This window comes from Syngnathus acus, chromosome 16 (assembly GCF_901709675.1).
Source record: "Syngnathus acus chromosome 16, fSynAcu1.2, whole genome shotgun sequence".
Lineage (NCBI taxonomy): Eukaryota > Metazoa > Chordata > Actinopteri > Syngnathiformes > Syngnathidae > Syngnathus > Syngnathus acus.
In genome coordinates, this window is record NC_051101.1 from 6,077,686 (window position 1) to 6,097,048 (window position 19,363).

General features: G+C 41.3%; 1 protein-coding gene across 1 annotated transcript in view; it reads left to right on the forward strand.

Moving 5' to 3' along the window:
• Window positions 1–19,363, forward strand: part of zfpm2a (zinc finger protein, FOG family member 2a) — a 100,758-nt gene that overhangs the window by 56,638 nt on the left and 24,757 nt on the right. Inside the window, exon 5 of the mRNA XM_037275033.1 lies at window positions 8,339–8,450. Within this exon, the coding sequence (XP_037130928.1) occupies window positions 8,339–8,450 (112 nt within the window). The remainder of the gene's footprint in view (window positions 1–8,338; window positions 8,451–19,363) is intronic.

Sequence of the window (19,363 nt, forward strand, 5' to 3'; positions counted from 1 at the left end):
TGCAGATAATTCTTGATTGTTTACATTTGAAAACCTGCTTGCGGGCAGTACTGTGTTCCAGTGCTCACCTCACGCTAAGAGTTGTGTAGTATGGACATGATCTTGGTGTGTCTGTGTGGGTTCTCTCCAAATCCTCGGCAGAGCAGAAACATGTTTTATAATATAAATATAAATTGATGGGTGTGGTTCTCGGATGAGTGCCAGAGGTTGTAGTTTTATTTTTTCCTGTAAACCACCAACCTAATGGCTGAACTTCAAAACTTAGAGCACATCCGGCCCATCCGCAGTTTGAGCTTTCGGGAAGTCAAACATCATGTATTCACTGCTTTTATTTTGACATGCATGCGTGTCGCCGCCACAAATGTTGTTCATATGCAAGGTCTACTTCAAAATAAAAGCAAAACAAGCAATGTAATTCTTTACATGGATAGCAGCTTTTATTTTGAAGTTGGACCTCAGAAGCAAACGTGACGGTTGATTTGACTTCGAATTGAGGTTGACCTGACTGAGCTGAAATATGCTCACTACACAAATGCGCAGTGACAGACTTGAATCTGGTATGCAATTTAGCATTTTCAGTGCGCTTGTTTTTAATCACTAAACAACAGACATTAAATGACATTATTTTGTAATACACTTTCATACAAAATAACATGTTATTAGATTATTTGATTAATCGATGGAATAATTTATAGAATTATTGATTCTACAAATATTCTATAGTGGTAGCCTTAATTCAGTCTTGATTGCAATGACGGCATGAGAAGTGGAGGAATGTTGGAGCTTCACTTGCAACATCAGTTAGTATTTGGGGGGGGGGGGGTCCTCGGTCCTGGCTTTACCGCCCGAACCTTTGCATTATTGTCACTGGACTTCTTGATGGATGAACGACCAACTCCAAATACTTTTAACGGCAAAAAAAAAGAAGATTATCATGGAAGATAAGCACTAAGACGGTTGCTGGAGAATATGGTCTAGATAATATCCATCACTTGCTGGTGGTCCAGCTGAGTCTCATTAGATGGGTATGTGGCTGTCAAAGTAGAATATTACACCACTGGGTTCTCCGCAAACTAATCGGGTAACAAAGACCATTTTCAACCTAGGGATCCAATCTTATAACAGTCCATGTGCTGAGACTCTGATATGAAAGTTCACGTCTAATGCATTTAGTAAGGGGCAAGGTCTTTATCTTATTTACTTAACGAAATGTAAATATTGTCTGTGGATTAAGTAAGGCACAATTTCCCTAAAGTGCACGCCGTACTGAACCTATAGAACGCTGCAGCACACTGCAGATGATCAGACAGTGTATGAAAATTAGCAATACTTCAGAATCTTGTTCCATTTGGTTCTTCTTTTTTCTAGCAGTTCACTTAGCAATGCATTCCATGTGTTTCCGTTCATTGTTTCGAGGGATTTTCCACTTTTAAATCTAATTGATATTCTGTAAATGTAGAACCATTTCTTTGAATCAAAAAGTAAGATTGGCTGCTCACAGAAAGCCTCCTGAAATAGAAAAGCACACACAGAGGGATGCCATTCTAATACAACGTGAAATTTCTCAGTCACCCAGAGAAAGACGAGAGTTCAAAAGAATATTAAACCTAAAGAAGGGCAGAGAGGTTTATCTAAAGTCAAGGACTTTATTTGAGAATCGTGCCCACCATTTTATTTTTGTCTATATTTACAGCGTCTGTCTGATGTGTACGGTTATGAGGCCAAGGATTTATTATGACCCCGATGAGTGATTGACTCTTGAGTTCCCTTTCATCCTCTCTGGGGATATCCACATGTTTATTTCCAACAGGAAAAGGGTAGATCTGTCTTGAGAATGTGTCACCTGCCGCCGTGGCCCCCAGGGACTGCATTAATATCCGTACACGTGAACATTACTGGCTCAGAGTTTCTCATTGTGGCCCCTCACACAACTTCTCCCTGCAAGCTCTGGCAGGCAGTCCTTACATATAGTACATGTAAAAGATCAAACAACCTTACCAATTGAATTCAAATAGGAAATTTCTTGTAATTCAAACAGTGAGTAGTGTAGCAGCAGGGATGTTCTCTGGCCAGAGCAATACAGCAGGAGTACATGTTTGAACATGTACCTCCAAGACATGATTGAGACCTGCAGCACGAGCATTACAAATGCACTACTCTCTTGTTTAAAATTCCAAATCAAGTATCTTGGGAAGAAATGTTCTGCATAGCGAAAAGTAGCTGGGGATGTTGAATTGAACATGTTGCCATAACGTTTGGGGCATTGTAGAATAATTTGGTACGGGTAGGAAGAAAGGAAAGAGGTATTTTCAGTATTAAACTTTCTGACCCTAGAAGAGCACCTTCAAGTGTCTGTAGTGTCTTAAAAACAGAGACTTCTGTTCCCTCAACATTCTTATTTCGTATTTATGTATTTAAGCTTTATTTATGAACCATTTATCCTTAATCCGTGACTCTTTTATATGTGAATTTACTTATAAGTTTAAAGATTGGATTGTTGATGATTTGTCCTTGTTTTGTAAGCAAAATCTCGGGTAAGTGCTCATTTGTCTGCTTTATTAGCGCTTGCTGTATGTCTCGAGCCGAGTGAACGGCATGCCTTGCCGCCCATGGTCAAAATAAATACAACCCTGTGTGAGCAGTTCAGCGAGGGTGAAATAAGCAATAGCTTAATGCTGCATTTGTACTTTGAAGCTTACAGTCCAGCCAATGGGATAAAAGGTGAATTAAATGAGGAAAATATTTATTCCTTATAGCGCGGCCATGATAGCAATGGCAAAAGCATGTGTGTCCCTTCAAAGATTCTGGGAGCAGCAGCGACGCTCTCAATTTAATCGATTTTAAAATGAAAAGTCAATTTAAGAAAGTTGAAAAGAGAACGATGGGCGAAAGGAAGGGTGGGGGTAGCATTCTCTTGCACTCAAGCAGTAAACTAACTGCCGCACAGAGCAGGCAGAGATTTCAGCTGAATTATCTCCCACCTCACATTTGCTCTTAGGCAAGCAGTTTAAAAGCCAAGCGATTGAGCCAGTGATCCAATTTGAAATGCAGAAATGATTAGAGCAGCTTGCCTCATTTCATATCGAAATTCTCTGATTTATGACAGGGCGCCAGCCAAGATCTATCTGTAAAGGGAATTAGTGTGCAATTCCTGCATATTTCTGTTATTTAGTCTCCCAGCAGCAGATGCTATAGCCTTGAAGGATGGGGTGGGGTGGGGGGGTTGTACAAGGAATTGAAGCATTACGTAGGTATCTTTTCATCTCGGCCAGATGTAACCATGACCATTTATATGAGGCATTTCCCATTTTGTGTCCGATGTTGACAGAGAACCTTATTTCTGGAAGCAAGGGGAAAAATAGAAAACTATGTAGCACTTAACTACGCATATACATACAATTATGTGCAGCGTGAATAGGAGCGAGATACAGGCTACAAGGTTAGCTTTGGCCAATTATTTGAAAAAAGAAAAAAGACCCTTGCAACCCATCCATCCTTGAGGCTAAGAAAATATTAAAACGTGCGGCGATAACGAGGGCTAGAGGAAAATCTCTCTTAATGAAATTTCCAGTTGACCACATGCAATTTGTTTCATCGCAGTGAACAACTAATTGCAATGGACGTTATCAAGGTGTGAGTGTGCTGTCTGCTGTAAACTGACTGGTAAAACAGGTACAAATCCTTTATCCTCACTCCCATGTTGGAAACAAATAAACCTGCCATCACTGTATTAGCTTGTTTCTCTTATTTGTGCCGTTAATGTAGTCCAGAGGACATTTGTGCAATGAAAACATCAACTGTGGTTGGGTAGTAGGTTTGGCTCATATTCCAAAAGACTCGTGAGTGGCCTATTAAAGCTCAAAGTTATATATTTCTGTGACCATTTTTAGCTTTTTTTTTTTTTTTACCTAAACAGTGTGATGTTTCCAGGTGTTTTTCAGAAAGAGAGAGAGAGAGAGTGTGTGACTCACAAGTCCAGAAAGCAGAGAATCGTTTTTTTTCCGTAACGTTTGTTTTATTTTGCTGTTGCTTTGCAATAAGATTGAGATGAATGGAATGAATGCCAAATGGAGGTAATTTTTTACCAGGAATTTTGGCCATAACACAAATTGCTCATAGGGGTCATTTGGAACCTGCGGTTCATCAAGACAAAAATAGGTTGTGTAAAGAATGTTATAACTATAAAAGTATTTTGTCATTTAAAAAACAATCCATTAGTAATTGATGCCCTCCCCTGCCTCAAGATGGTGACAAAACCCATGAACCTATGGTACACACGTAACTGACTTTATGTAGAAATTAACTTTTTCAACCCAAACAAAACACCTTCACGTAGGCTTATCAAATAGTATTAGTTAGAATAGCAGCCTAATAAGTCGCGGGCGCAAACTGAAGTGACATGACATATGGGCAAACAAATATGCACACTACTGTCTGAAATATGGACAAATTTTATTAAACTTAACAAGATTACAACAGATGGCATCAAATTAATACTTTAGACCTGAGTACAAAAACCGCTGATAGATTTCAGTGAATAACGCATAATTATCTGTGAATAAGGCCCAACCACAAATATGCAATTGTTTACCGTACGTATTTTGCTACCGTGGTATATAATTAGCCTTTGGATCAGTGATTAAGGTGCATGCAGCAAACAAATACTCCCCTCCACTCCCACCAAATACTGCACCTGCAACTAAGCAATCAAGAAAGGGCCAATTATCTGAATGTAACATTTTTAGCCAATGCTCATCTGTGCAACCAATCAAAAAAATACAGCTTTTCTTACCTTTGATATGTTGATTTTGTTGGTGTTGACTTGCATAATAGAGCTCTTCTTAACCTATTTGTCAAACTATGGGCAGAGGTTTTATTAATACAAATGAGTAGCACTGTTATGTCACAGTGGGCGGAATTTAGAATGGCTCACTAACAGACACCTTTTTGGGAGGAGGCAAATTTAATTTCACACTTGATGCCTAGGCAAGCACGCCAGAGACCCAACTGTTTGTATACAAGGAATTAAAAAAGTACTTCTTCCGTCATATGTCCTCTTTAAAGTCAAAGAAAGCCATGAGATATTTAGCCAGAGCGATTTTGATCCCTCAGTTGTCTAAATCCCGCAGCTCTGGGATCAGAAGACGGACTCGGTGCCAGTCAGTGACCTTGGTGGAGGGAGCAAGAGAAAAAAGCATGAGGAAAATAATCATTGCCACCAAGGTTCGTATCGATTTCACCTGCCCTGACCACGGAGCAGGTTAAGAGCAGCCACTGGTGGTGAAATGGTCAGCGGTGATATCATTAGCTTGTTGTTTACACAGGGAAGCAGGGAGTTAGAGGCAGGCTGAGTGTCACAAGACACTTTCTTCTTCACCTCCTTCAGCTGATCAGAGGATCATGGTATCAAGGAGGGATTAGTAGCGACTTGGGATTTGTGTGATTGGTTAATTTATTGCGGTGATGGCAGGTCTTTCATCTATGGCAACATTTAATCAGCGCAGCCACAGAGGCTATTACAGGTTAGCTCCTTTCTGGAGTCAGTCCGGCTGTGCCGTCAGCTCTATCACAATTCCCCTGAAATTTCCAAATTATCTGGAACAGGCTTTAGCTTCCCCGTAATAAAAATTAGAACAGATTCCTGATAGAAGCTTTTGCTCACACAGGGCCAATTATAAATAGTGCAGCCCTGCCTTGGAAGACGGAAGGGGGAGGTAGAAAAAAATCCAACTCTGAGAGATGTGCACGGAACTTATCGTTCAACCCCTGCTTGCTCTGATCCAAATCCGTGTGGCTGAAAATTTATATTAGATTTTATCACAGACACCTAAGTCTCCAAAAATCAATGAAGGTTATCTTTTATGTTGCAGCAACTTGTGGAAATATTGATTTTCATTTTATAGCGAATTTGGCGCATCAGTTTGTAATCACTTCCTCGCTGACTACACTGTTTGGGTCGCTGTATCTCTCGCACGAGGAAAGGTAACAGAGCTCAGGAGAAAAAAGCCAGAGAGTATTGAAACCAGTGAGGTGAAGGCTGAGGGCGGATATACAATAACACACAACTTGTTTGTGTGTGTGTGTGTGTGTGTGTGTGCGTGCGTGCTGGGAGCTGGATAGGTTCTATCATCTATCAAGTGTGTTTTTATTGTCTTGTAATTAAAAATGATATCATCCACCTACATCATGTTTAGGTCACATGTGTGTATAGTACATGTATGCCGAATGAATGGCGAGTTTGTTTCTAAACGACCCGTTCATCATATTCTCCCTCGCTTCAGGGAAATTGTAATTTTCTGCCTGTCAATCTGCATTTCTCTGCATAGTAGCCACGAAGGCCAACTGATCCGGTTGTACAAATGTTTTCATTTGCATTTGCAAACACTCCTCCCCGCAGTGACGCCACACTATCTTAATCCTAAATATGTTGCCCGCACTTGCTCTTGTGCATCTCTTTGTCTTTGTGGCGGCTGCGACACGCATGCTTCCAAAGCACACTTTTGTCACTGTGGATGAGTTATGTAAATCTGCAGTAAGAAACTGTCATCACTTGTTTGCTACAAGGGTGAAGCAAAGTAAACTGGAATTGACGGTTCACTCAGTAATATGTAATACCCACTGTGACAAAATTAAAGCAATGCATGGAAAGAATAAGTAGTCAAGTTAGGCTGCTGTTCAGTCTATGTTGGCTACTAGGAGAGAAGCTGGAATATCATAAATTCCCAAAGACTCTGGGGGATGGCAGGAAGGCCTCTCGCTGCTGAATAAGAGATGGCTCCAGTCTGGAGATCTAAGAAAGGGTTAATCTGATTCCCATTTCAGATAGTCGTCCTAGCAACAATCGGCCAGTCTGCTCTGCTTCTTTGACAGGGGTGTGAGATTTTCAGGTTAGCCAGATAGAGGACTTTATTGTGAAGCTAATTTGAAATGTGAAATCCAGGATGACTTAAATTACAGAGGTCGTCTTTCTCTCATCTGCTGCCAAGGCAGGATAAGACGATGCCAAGAGATGAAACCACGCAATTTACTGTCTGTTTTTTATCACTCGGGCTGTGCAATTTCTGCAGTGCAATTTACTGTAAATGAGTTGTGTATAAATCTAACATCTTCATTTGGAGTTCATATTTGTTTTACATTTGCAGCAGACAGATATCTGGGTGATTTTGTCAACAACAACAAAATCTGTTTGTCCTCTAGCCTGTGACTAGATGGAGTTCATGGAAAGAGAAATGGGTGGGGGACCTTCGCAGGAAGAAGAGGAGGGGGTATGCGCACATACTGCCCCAGCACATCTTATGTGCATATCTGTGCCAATGCAGACCTTTAACATGCTCAAGTGACATTTGCATTCATCCTCGGAGGTTGTTGCCAGGCTCAGAAATAAATAAAAAGCATGGGAAAGGACTAGTTCATTTTCCGTTGCATTATGCAGATGGGAAGAGTCGAGATTGCACGACAACCGATTTTGGCAAGCCATTACCGTTTTTGTAAAATCCAAATAAAGAAAGGCCTCAGGGTCGTAAGTAATGGCGTTGAAATATTGATGCGTTTCCTTGAAGTAATAGACTTCTATACTCAGGTGCATTAGGACACGTTCCACAACAGCATTACACAAAGCCCTAAAATAAAGCATACATAGAAAGGAAAAAAGCATGATAGGTGAATAAATGCGGCCAGCACATCGTGTGGCACTCTCGCACGCGAGCCTATTAAGAGGATGTTGTACTCTATCCGTCTCTTTTCTTTTTCCTCTCAAAGAAAAACCCACGTTTGACCTCTGACCAAGAAGAAAAATGACTTTACACATTCAGTATAATTTTTCAGCATATTATAAAAGCTCCAACCTCAATCGCCCTTTGAAATAGATACTGATTCTTTAAATTCTTCCCTACTTGTTTCAGGAAATAGTGAGATCCCGCTGATAGCGTTCTGCAATGTGCCCAAAGTTCACCACGGAACACTCCCTTCCTTCTTTCTGAAAGTCATCTCCCCTTTTCTTCATACTTTCTTCATTTCAGAGGAAGCGGAGAGTCTCGTTTAAATCTCTTTGTAGTCCGTGATTTTCAATCTTGGCTGACTTCTTTTTGATTCGAGGCAATGTATTTTTTTTTTTTCCTTTCCAACCACAAATGCAGCCTTTTGTCTAGTGGGTCATGGCCAATATATACATCCATAAATATTTTGAAAAGGATTGGGATGGACTCACTGTATAGTTTCTCCAATAATCTATATATGAGCGACCATTCAGAGCGGCGGATGCGTAAATCGTTGGTTATTATTGTTTCTCTAATCACCAAAATAGGCAAATGATTAATGTTTGTTATCTGTCCCCTTCCAGAAGACGAAGAGCACGGTCCCGGTGGTGCTGAGCGCCGGCCCCAAGTGGCTGCTGGATGTGACTTGGCAGGGAGCAGAGGACAACAAAAACAACTGTGTGGTGTACAGCAAAGGTAAGCAAGCAACACGAGAATCGTGTTATCTCTCCACACTGCAACACAACACAGCACAGCATCGCAGCTAAGACACAGACGATCCTCCATCCACTCAACTCCCACCTGCTTGTCTCCCGGTCCTCTTGTACTTTCTCTCTTTTGCGGTCCTTGCTTCTCTGAGCCACACACCCTCTCAAATGTTCAGAGGAGCACGGCCGCAAGGATGAGCGCACGCAACGTAACATGCACACTCTCTGGCTATCTGATTTTCCTATCCGGGAAGTCATTTGTATCATTAAAACCCTGATTAAGAACCGAGAAACATCACTTGACACAGAAAGTTATTTGTATTTAGATTTCACTGGTGTAATTAATGCCCCGCCTCTTTTATACTGTGTCTTGGAGGAGATAAAGAAGCGTGGAGGAACTGGGGTGGGGTTGCCACTACTTCATTTGTTCATTTACTGTGTACAGGTAAATACAATAATGCAATTAGATTTTCACAGTGCTGTCCAACAGTCTACGGTCATCATCTGCTTTTTTGATTGAATTAAATGTGAATGTTATTTTCACATGGTAAGTATAGATAGACAGGGAGTTGGTCATTTTCTACGGTGGAACATCAAATTCCTAAACAGGTGCAGCAAGGTTTTTAAAAATCAGATATGCCAGCATTTCATAATGCGCCCTCGACCAAAACAGAGCCCCCAAACCTGTTGCTCATGGTACACAAGATGCTTAATGTGTTTGAATTTGTTTAGGATTGCATGGGGTGAAGGGAGGTGACTATTTCTCACTCTTTAAAAATGATTACCCCCGTGACAATACCCCTAAAGCTGAAAATGGAGAGTCTTCTGCCTCAAAGTGAATAAAGTGGCAGGAGTGGGATTTGCAACCCGGATTTTCAGTCTCCCAATTCTCATCTACTAATCACTCGACTGCACTGGGGAGTTATCCTCTTAACCGGCTACTTAACTTTGTGCTCTTTATCGCCAGATCATTAAAGTTTTGATAAGCTGTTAAAGAAGATTACGTACTTCTTTAAAATCTTCTAATCATTTTGCTTGCAGACTTACAGTATGAAACAAAAATGAAGCGGCAATAACAGGATTCCACACTTTCTTTTTTTTCGAGTCGGACAATTTACTCCGCCACTCTTCAAACATGCATGAGCGAACATGCATGTCGCATACATGTATGATGAGCATCACATGCAGCACTCTAACACTTACTCCGCTCAGAGTTGCTTTGTTTGTCACTTTCATTTCGACCTTATTAAATTAAACACAATGACATCTCCGCATATCCCCGTGTGACAGTTGTTCTGTATTGTACTGTTCATTATTGGGAAATCCTCCAAGCGAATCATTAAACGCTGATGTGTGATAACAGAATCCAACGAATTAATTTCAATGTAGTCGCAGAAGTTCAATATGTAGTACATCACAGAAGCAGCCCGTGCGTGTGCGCACGTGCGGGTGCAGCCTCTCAAGGGAAGGCTGAAATGAAAAAAAAAATGCAAACATTAAAAATTAATTTAGAATTTGGGTCTTTTGGCAACAATTTGTGAAATGGAATGTTAAAGTGTCACCACTATCGTGTGGGTTGATTAAAGGCTCTTCCTCTCTTCAGAGTCCAACTGCAACTTTCCTCCCACCTTAAAAAGCTGAGGCCCAGATTGTTTATATCTTTACCCTGTGCTGCTTCCCCTCTGTCGGCCGCTTCATTGCTCCTTGAGATGTGTTACTTATGGAAAACAGGGAATATCTCACTGCACAGTATGCTTGCAGAATATGTTTTGGCTCACGTTTCAGTGGTCTCGGCTTTCTTTATGGCTGCCTGCGAAGATAGTAGCCGCTCACTTTGGATCTCTGCCAGTTTGAATCTATGGGGGGTATCTGACTGTTGATTGGTTTGAGTGCTTACAGTTTACTGCAGTGTATTCTGCGCTGTGATTTCAGCTTTACACTTAATATGACTGCTCATCATCTTCCAGAAATGAGGGAAATATGTGGAGTGGGAGTAAGAAAGGGCGGGATTCAGCAGAAAGAAGCTTGTGAGTTGTTGCAGTGTTTTATGTATAAAATATGCAGTGGAGAGTGGAACAAGCAGGAGGATGGCTGGGGAAGTGCCCCATGGGGCATCCCTGGTGATCGGCACCATGGCATTTTTTTTTTCCCCGGCACCATGGCAAATGAGCTTTATGGTGTAACAAAATAACCAGTAAGTTTTTGCTGCTTATTATTAGTATCATTTTTTATAATATCATTAAACTTATAGTGTCTTCTCTAGCATTTAGTGTATCTGTATTGATTTTTTTTAAATTACAGAGAATGTTTAGTAATTTATGGAAAATAATTAGAAGTTGGCCAAATTTGCAGCCTTTAAGCATTTAAGGCAATCCTTCAAGACATGTTAGTGTTGTGTGGTTTAAAAAAAAAAAAAAAAAAAAGGTTGTAAGCAAATTAAGTTTGAAATTTTCATGCACTATTCTGCCCTCAATTCCAAAGTACTTATTGTTGGACTCCTGAAAAGACTCTTGCAGTGTTGATAATATTAAGGTAAAAGTAATCATAAAAGTAAAAATAAATAAATTTAAAAAAAAAGAGTAATTGCAGGTGTGTGTGATGTATGGTACATATTCTGCTTTGTTGTGTTAGCTTCGTTGATATTTCTAGATGGGAAAGTTTCAGCCCCTAAATTGTGGAGGGAAAAACCTTCGAGGCTTGAGGGATTGGAATGTCTCAAATTCATGAATACAAATTATTTGTGACTAATTTTCATTTGTTAAAAAAAGAGGCTGCAATAGCCCTGAAGTGGCATTGTGGCAAATGCAATATCTGCTTTTCTCAGGCCGTCACTGAGGCCCTGTTTGTTTTACATTAAACTTCCATGAAGAGCCTTAGCAGCCAGCCATTACTAAAACGCTCAACTCTTACCACTCTGCTCTCATTATCAAGAAATCCACCTGGAACTCCCACAATGCTCTTCTCCACACTCTGACAATTTCTTTGAAGCACAGAAGTTCTAGAAACAGGCAGAAAGTCTGCAGAGTAATTATGTGTTACAGTTAGAGAAGAACGCCAGGAGCGAGCGAGGATGACAGACAGGGACATGGAGAGAAAGATAGGGACCAGTTGGGAATTTTCTCTGCAGATAAACAACAGATTGATAAACTCATTTAACAAAGGCTCAGTTCATACGCACCCTGATTGGAAGAGTTGCGTCAAACTGTTCAGTATGCGACTGGTGCTGTTCTTTATCCTGACCCACAAAATTACATTTTATAACACGCTGCTATGTATTACATTCCTTGAGTAACTCTACTCAAACATCTCCAAGAACCATATTCATCTATGATAGGTGAGATTTTACATCTTTAATATTTACAGTGAGTATATTCCACAGTGGTAGGGGTTTGGTTTATTGTCCATTGTTACCTGATATTTACGCCGACTGAAACTATACACAACCTGGCCATATTATCTGGCATTATTCAGAGGTCATGTAAACTTTGTAAGCCTCTTAAATCAGGCCACATTCGGATTCACCATGTCCTACAAGTCTCCAGAGCAACTTTGTTCCCACAGAAATCGACCAGTGTAACTAGGATGTTTTACATAAGCCCGAACAGAGAAGAATTAACTAACTCGCTGAGTCTTTGTATAATTTCTTTGTCACTAAGTCCTCACAATCAGATCCTTTTTATGCTGCCGTTTCATTACTATTGCTGGCCAACTGATGCCCTGTGAGGCAGACGATGAACTAACATGGCCTGTGTGGACGATTGCGGCAATTTCTTTTGTTTCTAAATGCCCGCTTGAATGTTTGGTATGAAGCCATTCCCACTGCATTATTTTCATCTGAATGAAACCTTGAATGGGAGTTAAACATTCAACCCTCTTATTTTAAAAAGACTGCGGCAAACAGGGCATGCGAGGGTTTATGATCCGTTATCTTGGAACATGGCAAAATGGCGTGACTGAATAAGAAGTAAACAACTGACACAATGTCGAAATTTCATTATCGGTGTATTAAAACAAAATTGTACCCTAAAGGAGTCCCCACCACAGCTTAGAGCAGCCGACTAATTATGTTTAATTAAAAGACAAGAGCGATCAACAGAATCGTTTTCATTAGGAAATTATTAATGATTCCGCTGCAACAATAATTGATTGCACTGAGCCATGCGATAACTCGGTGCGGTCAGGCTCAATTCAGAGCTGGGTGGAAAGGAGTTCTTGGGTCTGAAGTTGAAGCTTGCACATTAGTAATTGAGATGTTGTGAAACTGGCTTTACGGAGACAAAAGGGGGACAGGAGAAGGTGGGGACGGAAGGTGGAGGAGAACAAAATCCACATGAAATAGTAGTCATATAACATTTAAACAGTGACTCTGACCTCATTAATACAGTCCCAACATGTGTTGATTTTTTTTCCATCGTGGGTCTATATTACATGTACATAGGCGCACAGTGGCACTTTGTCAGCGCTCCATTCAGAGCCATGTGAAAGCCGTCAGCTCCAGACGCTTCCTTCAGCAGCCTTTTATGTGCATTGTTCTCCCGCTGGGCAGGCTGTTTCCCTGCTAGACTGTATAGTGCAGGCACCAGACGACACGCTCTGCCACTGCACCCACACTTGCCACACACACACACACACACACACACTAGACGCCATTACTGAAAATTCGCATAATGGGTGCTGACACATAAATGTCCATCTGCATTCACCGCAGGCTAAACCCCCAGACAAAAACAACAATAGAAGGAGAGCATGTAAAAGGAGTGATGGGCGCTGATGAGTACTAAATTGTTTCTTCATAGATATATATTTTTTTTTTTTCACGTTGTATGCGCTCTTGCATTTTTGAGACGTGATCAGCTCGTGTGTGTGTCGGCGAGAATAGCCGCTCGCCCTTGTATCAGTGCCATTGAGGGTGTCGGGCTAATGAGCGTGGGCTGTCCTTCGAGCAGGAGGGTTTGGGTTGTGCCATTCACTCTGCATATTTAAATGCCTTGTAGAGCTTAAGTAGGCCCACTTTTCCATGTCAGGGCAGCGTTCAATCCTGCTGCGGCCATTAATTATGATACCTTTGTGCTCCAGTGTGGCTAATAAGAGTGATGCATTGCACCCTCGTGGCATTATAATCATCTGAGTGAAGTACCTGGACCGCACTGAACTCGTTTTAAGCACCGCATTTAAGGGAAAAATACCGGGAACAAAAACAGCAGTTGAAGAGGATCCTTCCTCCTCGCTCTCCCCGGCCGGCTGCAGTGGTTAATGTGCCCACATGGGAGTGTGTCACACATTTAACGTGTCCATAATGGTATAATCAATGGTGTGAAATACTTTGGTATTGATCATTCAGGAAGGCTCATTTTGTGCGAGAGAGAGAGGGAAGGCAGCAAAGACACACACACACACAAAGGTTAAAAGAGCGTATTAGTCAGTTTTGCCGCTCATCCCTCCATGTTCACACTGTCTGCTGCATTAGGATTTACTTTCTTATTACTTTCTCTGTCTTTGAACAGGGAAGTGGTTAACTGGATTTTGAGGAGCTGCTTCTTAATATTTGGAGCATGTCTCTCTGGTGTTGAATCTGTTCGTTACAGATGGGGTGTAAAAGATCACATTTTATTACATTAATCACCACAAGTTAATGTGATGATATGCACTTTATATTTCCTCCTCTTAACGGCGTAATCAATGACCATTTTTATATTCATTGAAAAATCCCGCTGATATGAAAATGAGCCCCGACTCGCTTTTTAATCTACTCTGGGATCTTGAGTCAGTAATTAAAGAGTTCCTTCAGTGTGTATCTTCTAAAAGCCCTTAGCTCGCTTTTCGGGCCTGGTTATGATCCAGCCCACCGCCCCCATCACTGCTGTGCTAAGTAGGTGTGAAAAGCATTGTCACTGAGCTTTAGGATAAAACCCTGCTGTTGCGTGCCATTGGTCAGATCACATGCACACACACACGCATGCAAGTATGTTGTGAATGTGTGTCAATGCTTTTTTAACGAGAGACAAAGCACTTTCTGTACATCTAAACTGATTTTAATGTTACTATTTTTTAGGTGCAGGGTGGGGTCTGTGTGACAGTACATCCATGTGTGCTGATGGCAAAGCACATGGTTTAAGCCTCGGTGGGGTTGATATAGGTGAAATGTAGTGAAGCAGGCTGGGGATGATCAGGGATATGGCGTCCGGGGTCCTGAGAAGGAACACCACATGCAGCACTGACATAATGCTGACTGTTAATACGAGAGAACCGAGTTGCAAGCATTCTATTCAAGCCATCTAACGGTCACATACAGCTTCCATTTTTCGGTCGATAACATACTATATATATCTCTTGAAAATTAATCCTCAGGTTGGGCAAATCATAATCAGATTTTCCTCAGAGAAATAGCTCAACACATTTTGTGGGGTCGCTGGTGTGTTCATGAAAGAGAACTTGTTGATAACCTTTATACATAGCTTTGCAGTTAATCCATTTTATTGATTGTACAGCCACCTGCATGAAAAACAGCATAGTCTTTAAAGAAGCGTATCGGTGTGATATCACTGTTTTTATTCTCTCTCCCACCTCTAACATTAGTACCTTATCTGAGACTCGGTTTATCGGGTGATCTGGTCAAAGGATCTTAGCAATTGGACCCCTGTTAAAGCACGGAGCACAGTGACAAATGGCAATGGTGAAAAGGGAGGCAGCAACTATTTTTGTTTCAAACAGTATGTAACGTTTGAATAATCCAGCATCATCTACTATTTGACTCCAGTAGTAATACAGGTCCATGTTTGAGCACAATTTATACCTTGACAATGGCCTACCTCTTTGTTTCAGATTTTAAATCTTTCTCAGAAAGAAACTTGTTTCCACACTATTTCTTACGACAAAATGCGTGTAACTCCTTTGGGGTTTGACTTTCTTGTTGATTATAATAGAGGGGAGGGGATAGAATGCCAATCAGTAAAGTGCAGACCCGTGCCAAACAATCTTATTTAGGATCAGCACCAAATTGTGCACATTTAGATTGTACTGTAAATCCCCGTATATGCCTTGATTATTTATTAGATGGAATTTGGTTCTATACTTTTGTATAATCCTTCCCGCAATGGATGAAACAGAGAGCCGTAAAAAACTGAACTAACTCGGTGGAAGTAACAACCTGCCATGTAGTTCTGAACACTGCTGGTTGACAGAGATGGGTGCCTCTTTACCATGAAAAAAAAATGTGAGTGGACATAGTGATGAGAGGGTAGACAGGCGTGCTGTAGGTAGAGAAGTGTGGAAGAGCGGACATCAGTGTCGCCCCGGTCAGACAGGTCCATCCATCCTGAAGGCCCGAGGGAAGGAAGGGAGGGAGCGGGAAGATGGGACAGACAAGAAGAAGCATCAGGAGAGAGGTGGAAGAAAAAAAACGTGTGCGGAGGTAAAGAGAGAGATGGCGGGGCACTGATGCAGTCTTTCTCCTAACTCCGTCAAAGCCACTTCATTTGTGCTCCCCTGAGCAGTGAGTAGTAACCAATCTTTCATCGCTCCAGTGACCAGAATAGTCAAAGAGAGCTGGACGGTTTGAAACACAAGTCTATTCAATTTGAAATGTAACTGCAATGTGAGCCTTTTGGATGGCTTCTTGAAAGAAAAATGATGTAAGACTTTTGAACTCGGCTCACCCGCCGACTGTGAAATGGAAGCCATGGGTACAGTATTTGGCTCTGCCCGAGAGAGGTTGCAGTCACATATCTGTCCTATTTTCACAGAGAGGTGAACCACATGTTTGGTTGATGGAACTCTATCCAAAGCATGTGAGGTTTGCATAGGCATGAAAGGCTCAGTTAAAACCTTCGACATCCCCCCCCCCGCTTGATTTCACTCAGCGTGGTTGGCCTTCTTAATTTAAAATGTCATTTCCATTCACGGCATTGGCAATATTTAGACAATCAGTCACACAGCCAGCGAAAGCAGAAACAAAGTTCTCGAGTCAGTCTGTGACTCGGGCAATTATAAGAACTTTCTTTGCTATTACAAGTCCAGTTTACCTTGTACTTGTCACCTTCAGCATCCAAGTGTCACCGAGCCAGCAACGCACTACTACCTGATGCCCCGAGAATGCTAAGCCTGCATACTGTTGAATGACGACCACTAATGCCGTGTCCCGATGCCATATAGAGTTATGTCTTTCCATCTCTTCACAGGAATCCCCCTTGCACCATTTCCCCTGTAATCTCCACACTACTCACTGTTATGGGGCGGCTCGCCCGCTGCTCCCGCCACGATTCCGCAGCCCCTTCCTTCTTATACCCAGCACCTCCACCATTTTAATCCCTTTGACCCAAACCCTGTGCGTTTCCCTTTATCAACAGCTCCTGGAGATTACATCCTGCTTGCTTCCTCACCACTGCTTGCTTCAGTCACCGTGGCTGGCCAGGGTCTTTGTCAGAGACTGCTGGGTGTGATAGCCACTGTGGGCCAGTTATTTGGTCCGTCTGGACGCCATACTTACAGGCCATCTGGGCGAGGAAAGAGGAGGGCAGGAGATGTGAAGGATGTACAATCAGAAGCACATCACATGCTTGTGGGCTTCCGGTTCTCCTTTTGGGGGTACCCGCCATTTTAAAGAATTATCAATTACAATACAATTACTAGTACCACAATGTGATTGTTTGATCCTGGACTGGTCAATCCCAGTGTAAGTATAGATTAGAGACAGATAAGTATTCACACGATTTTCCCTAAACCCATAAAAGTGACCAATCATAGCTCTGTTCTTTATTCTTCTCATAAACATACTGTGAAGGTGCATCTTCTCTTACTTGCTTTGTCCCTATTTGGTGAGTTCCTTTGTCTCAGCAGTGTGCAAAGACAAAAACCACAGACAAATTACACCACAGGTTTCTTTTTAACACTATTCAAATGGACGGTGGTGGCAGAGCATTGAAAAATATATACACACTCCATCCTGTCAGAACGCTTTTGGCTTATCTTGAGTGACTGTCAAGGCTTGGAATATCAGGGAATGGACAGAAATATATGAAATTAATAAGCCGCTGGATGTTGTCGGGAGTTATGATGCTTCATAAATCCTGGTTTGATCATGGCGGAGAAGGCTTAAACGCACAGCTACCTAATGCGCGCAGCAGTGTTTTGGACTGAATTCTATTCTATTCGAGAGATAGACGCCCTTAGCCAGCAAAAGTAAGATTTATCGTAGACTCCGCTACTCCCCTTTTTCTTTCAAGAGTGACAAATATTAAATAGAATCCTTACGGGAATTTGGCAAGCATTACCTTTAATAGGACAGCATTGATGTAACAAGGTGAAACTGAGGCCAAAGGCAACAAGACACAATTGAGTGAGAAGCAAAAGAGGAGGAAATGTGCGCTAACTTATCAGCTGCACTCACTTTGTCAGGTCAAGGGTCTCGGAGCTTTTGTTTGTTTGTTTGTTTGTTTGTTTGTTTGTTTGTTTCCTCAAGTGGAGGGATGGAGGCTATCTCTCATGCCATCCACGCAGGTTTGCTCAGTGGAGGGCTGCAGGTAATATTTCATGTCAGGAATTAAACAACCGTCGGAATGCTCGCTACAGTTGCACGGCCGATCCATCCATCACCGTCCCTTCTCTTTCTCTCGAATGGTGCCTTTGTCTGTTTCACTCGCCTTCCTTACACCCCTCGGTTGGGATGTGTAAGTACTGTATCGCAGAGACACACTAATTAGACCACCGTTTGTAATCTCTGGGGGTTTACCTGTCAATACTAATGTTTTCTGTGAACAAGAAGCCTCTTTAAATGAAAGGCTTCGCCATTTTGATATGTAAAGTACTCTTTCAGTCTGCCACATCCCAATGAGACAAGTTGTCACCAGGAGTACAACAATGACAACAAAAACAATTTTGCGGAGCCCAATCAAAATAATTCATTCTAATTCAAGAGCTATTTTTTATGTGTTGTTGTACTTGGGAAAGGTCATGCATATTGAACACGGGCTTGTACGTAAATGTATTCCACTATTTCTCGCAAAAAAAGTAATGAAGTGTTGGTGATAAATACAATAAAAAGAGAATAAATTATTTTCCTCTAGCTGCTTTTGAGTCAATTAGCACATTGCACAGAGTTTTTGACTTATTTAGCCTCTCCATAGTCAGAATCTGACTTTTATCCAATTACATTATGTCAGGTGGGCAAAACGGGCACAGTGCACATAATGGAGAATTCCATCTTTGGTGAGATATTCTGCGACACTTTTCCTTTGCATACGCCGATGGCACTCTCTATGAATTATTCAAATACTTCATCCACACACAAGAGAGGGGAACTCAGCTCCATAGTAAACAGATTTTCTGCTCACCATACTCCCAAGTCTGAAGAGTGGGACATTGTAAGTGCCAAATAATTACACAGTGCCCCTTCTTCCCTCCTTTCTCAGTTCACCTGGATTCAGAACTGCATTTGCTCTGATTATTATTTGGATGTTGGTGAAATCCTGCAGGGAGGTTTTTACTGACGCCATGCAACTACAGATGTAGAAAATTGCATGATAACCTTTTACGCATATTTGCATGTGAATTAATTGAAATATTAGGTACCCTGAGATTTATGTCATTGGGGAAATAATGGACCCAGAGGATCTGCACCCTGCTTTCCCTCTGTTGATAACTAATACAATAAACAATAGACTCCAGCTTCGTATAATCATATAGTATATGAATATATAAATAAATATATATGTTTATATATTTATATATAAATATAAAAAAAATATATATATATATACGTATATATCTTTTTTTTTTTTAAATAAGCACATTCAGAGTGCCCTACTTTGTCCAATTAACATTTTAATAGTGACATTAACACACCATGAAATATAGTATTTTAGAAAATCTAATATTTTACATAGTCCCTGGTATAAAAATAAAGGT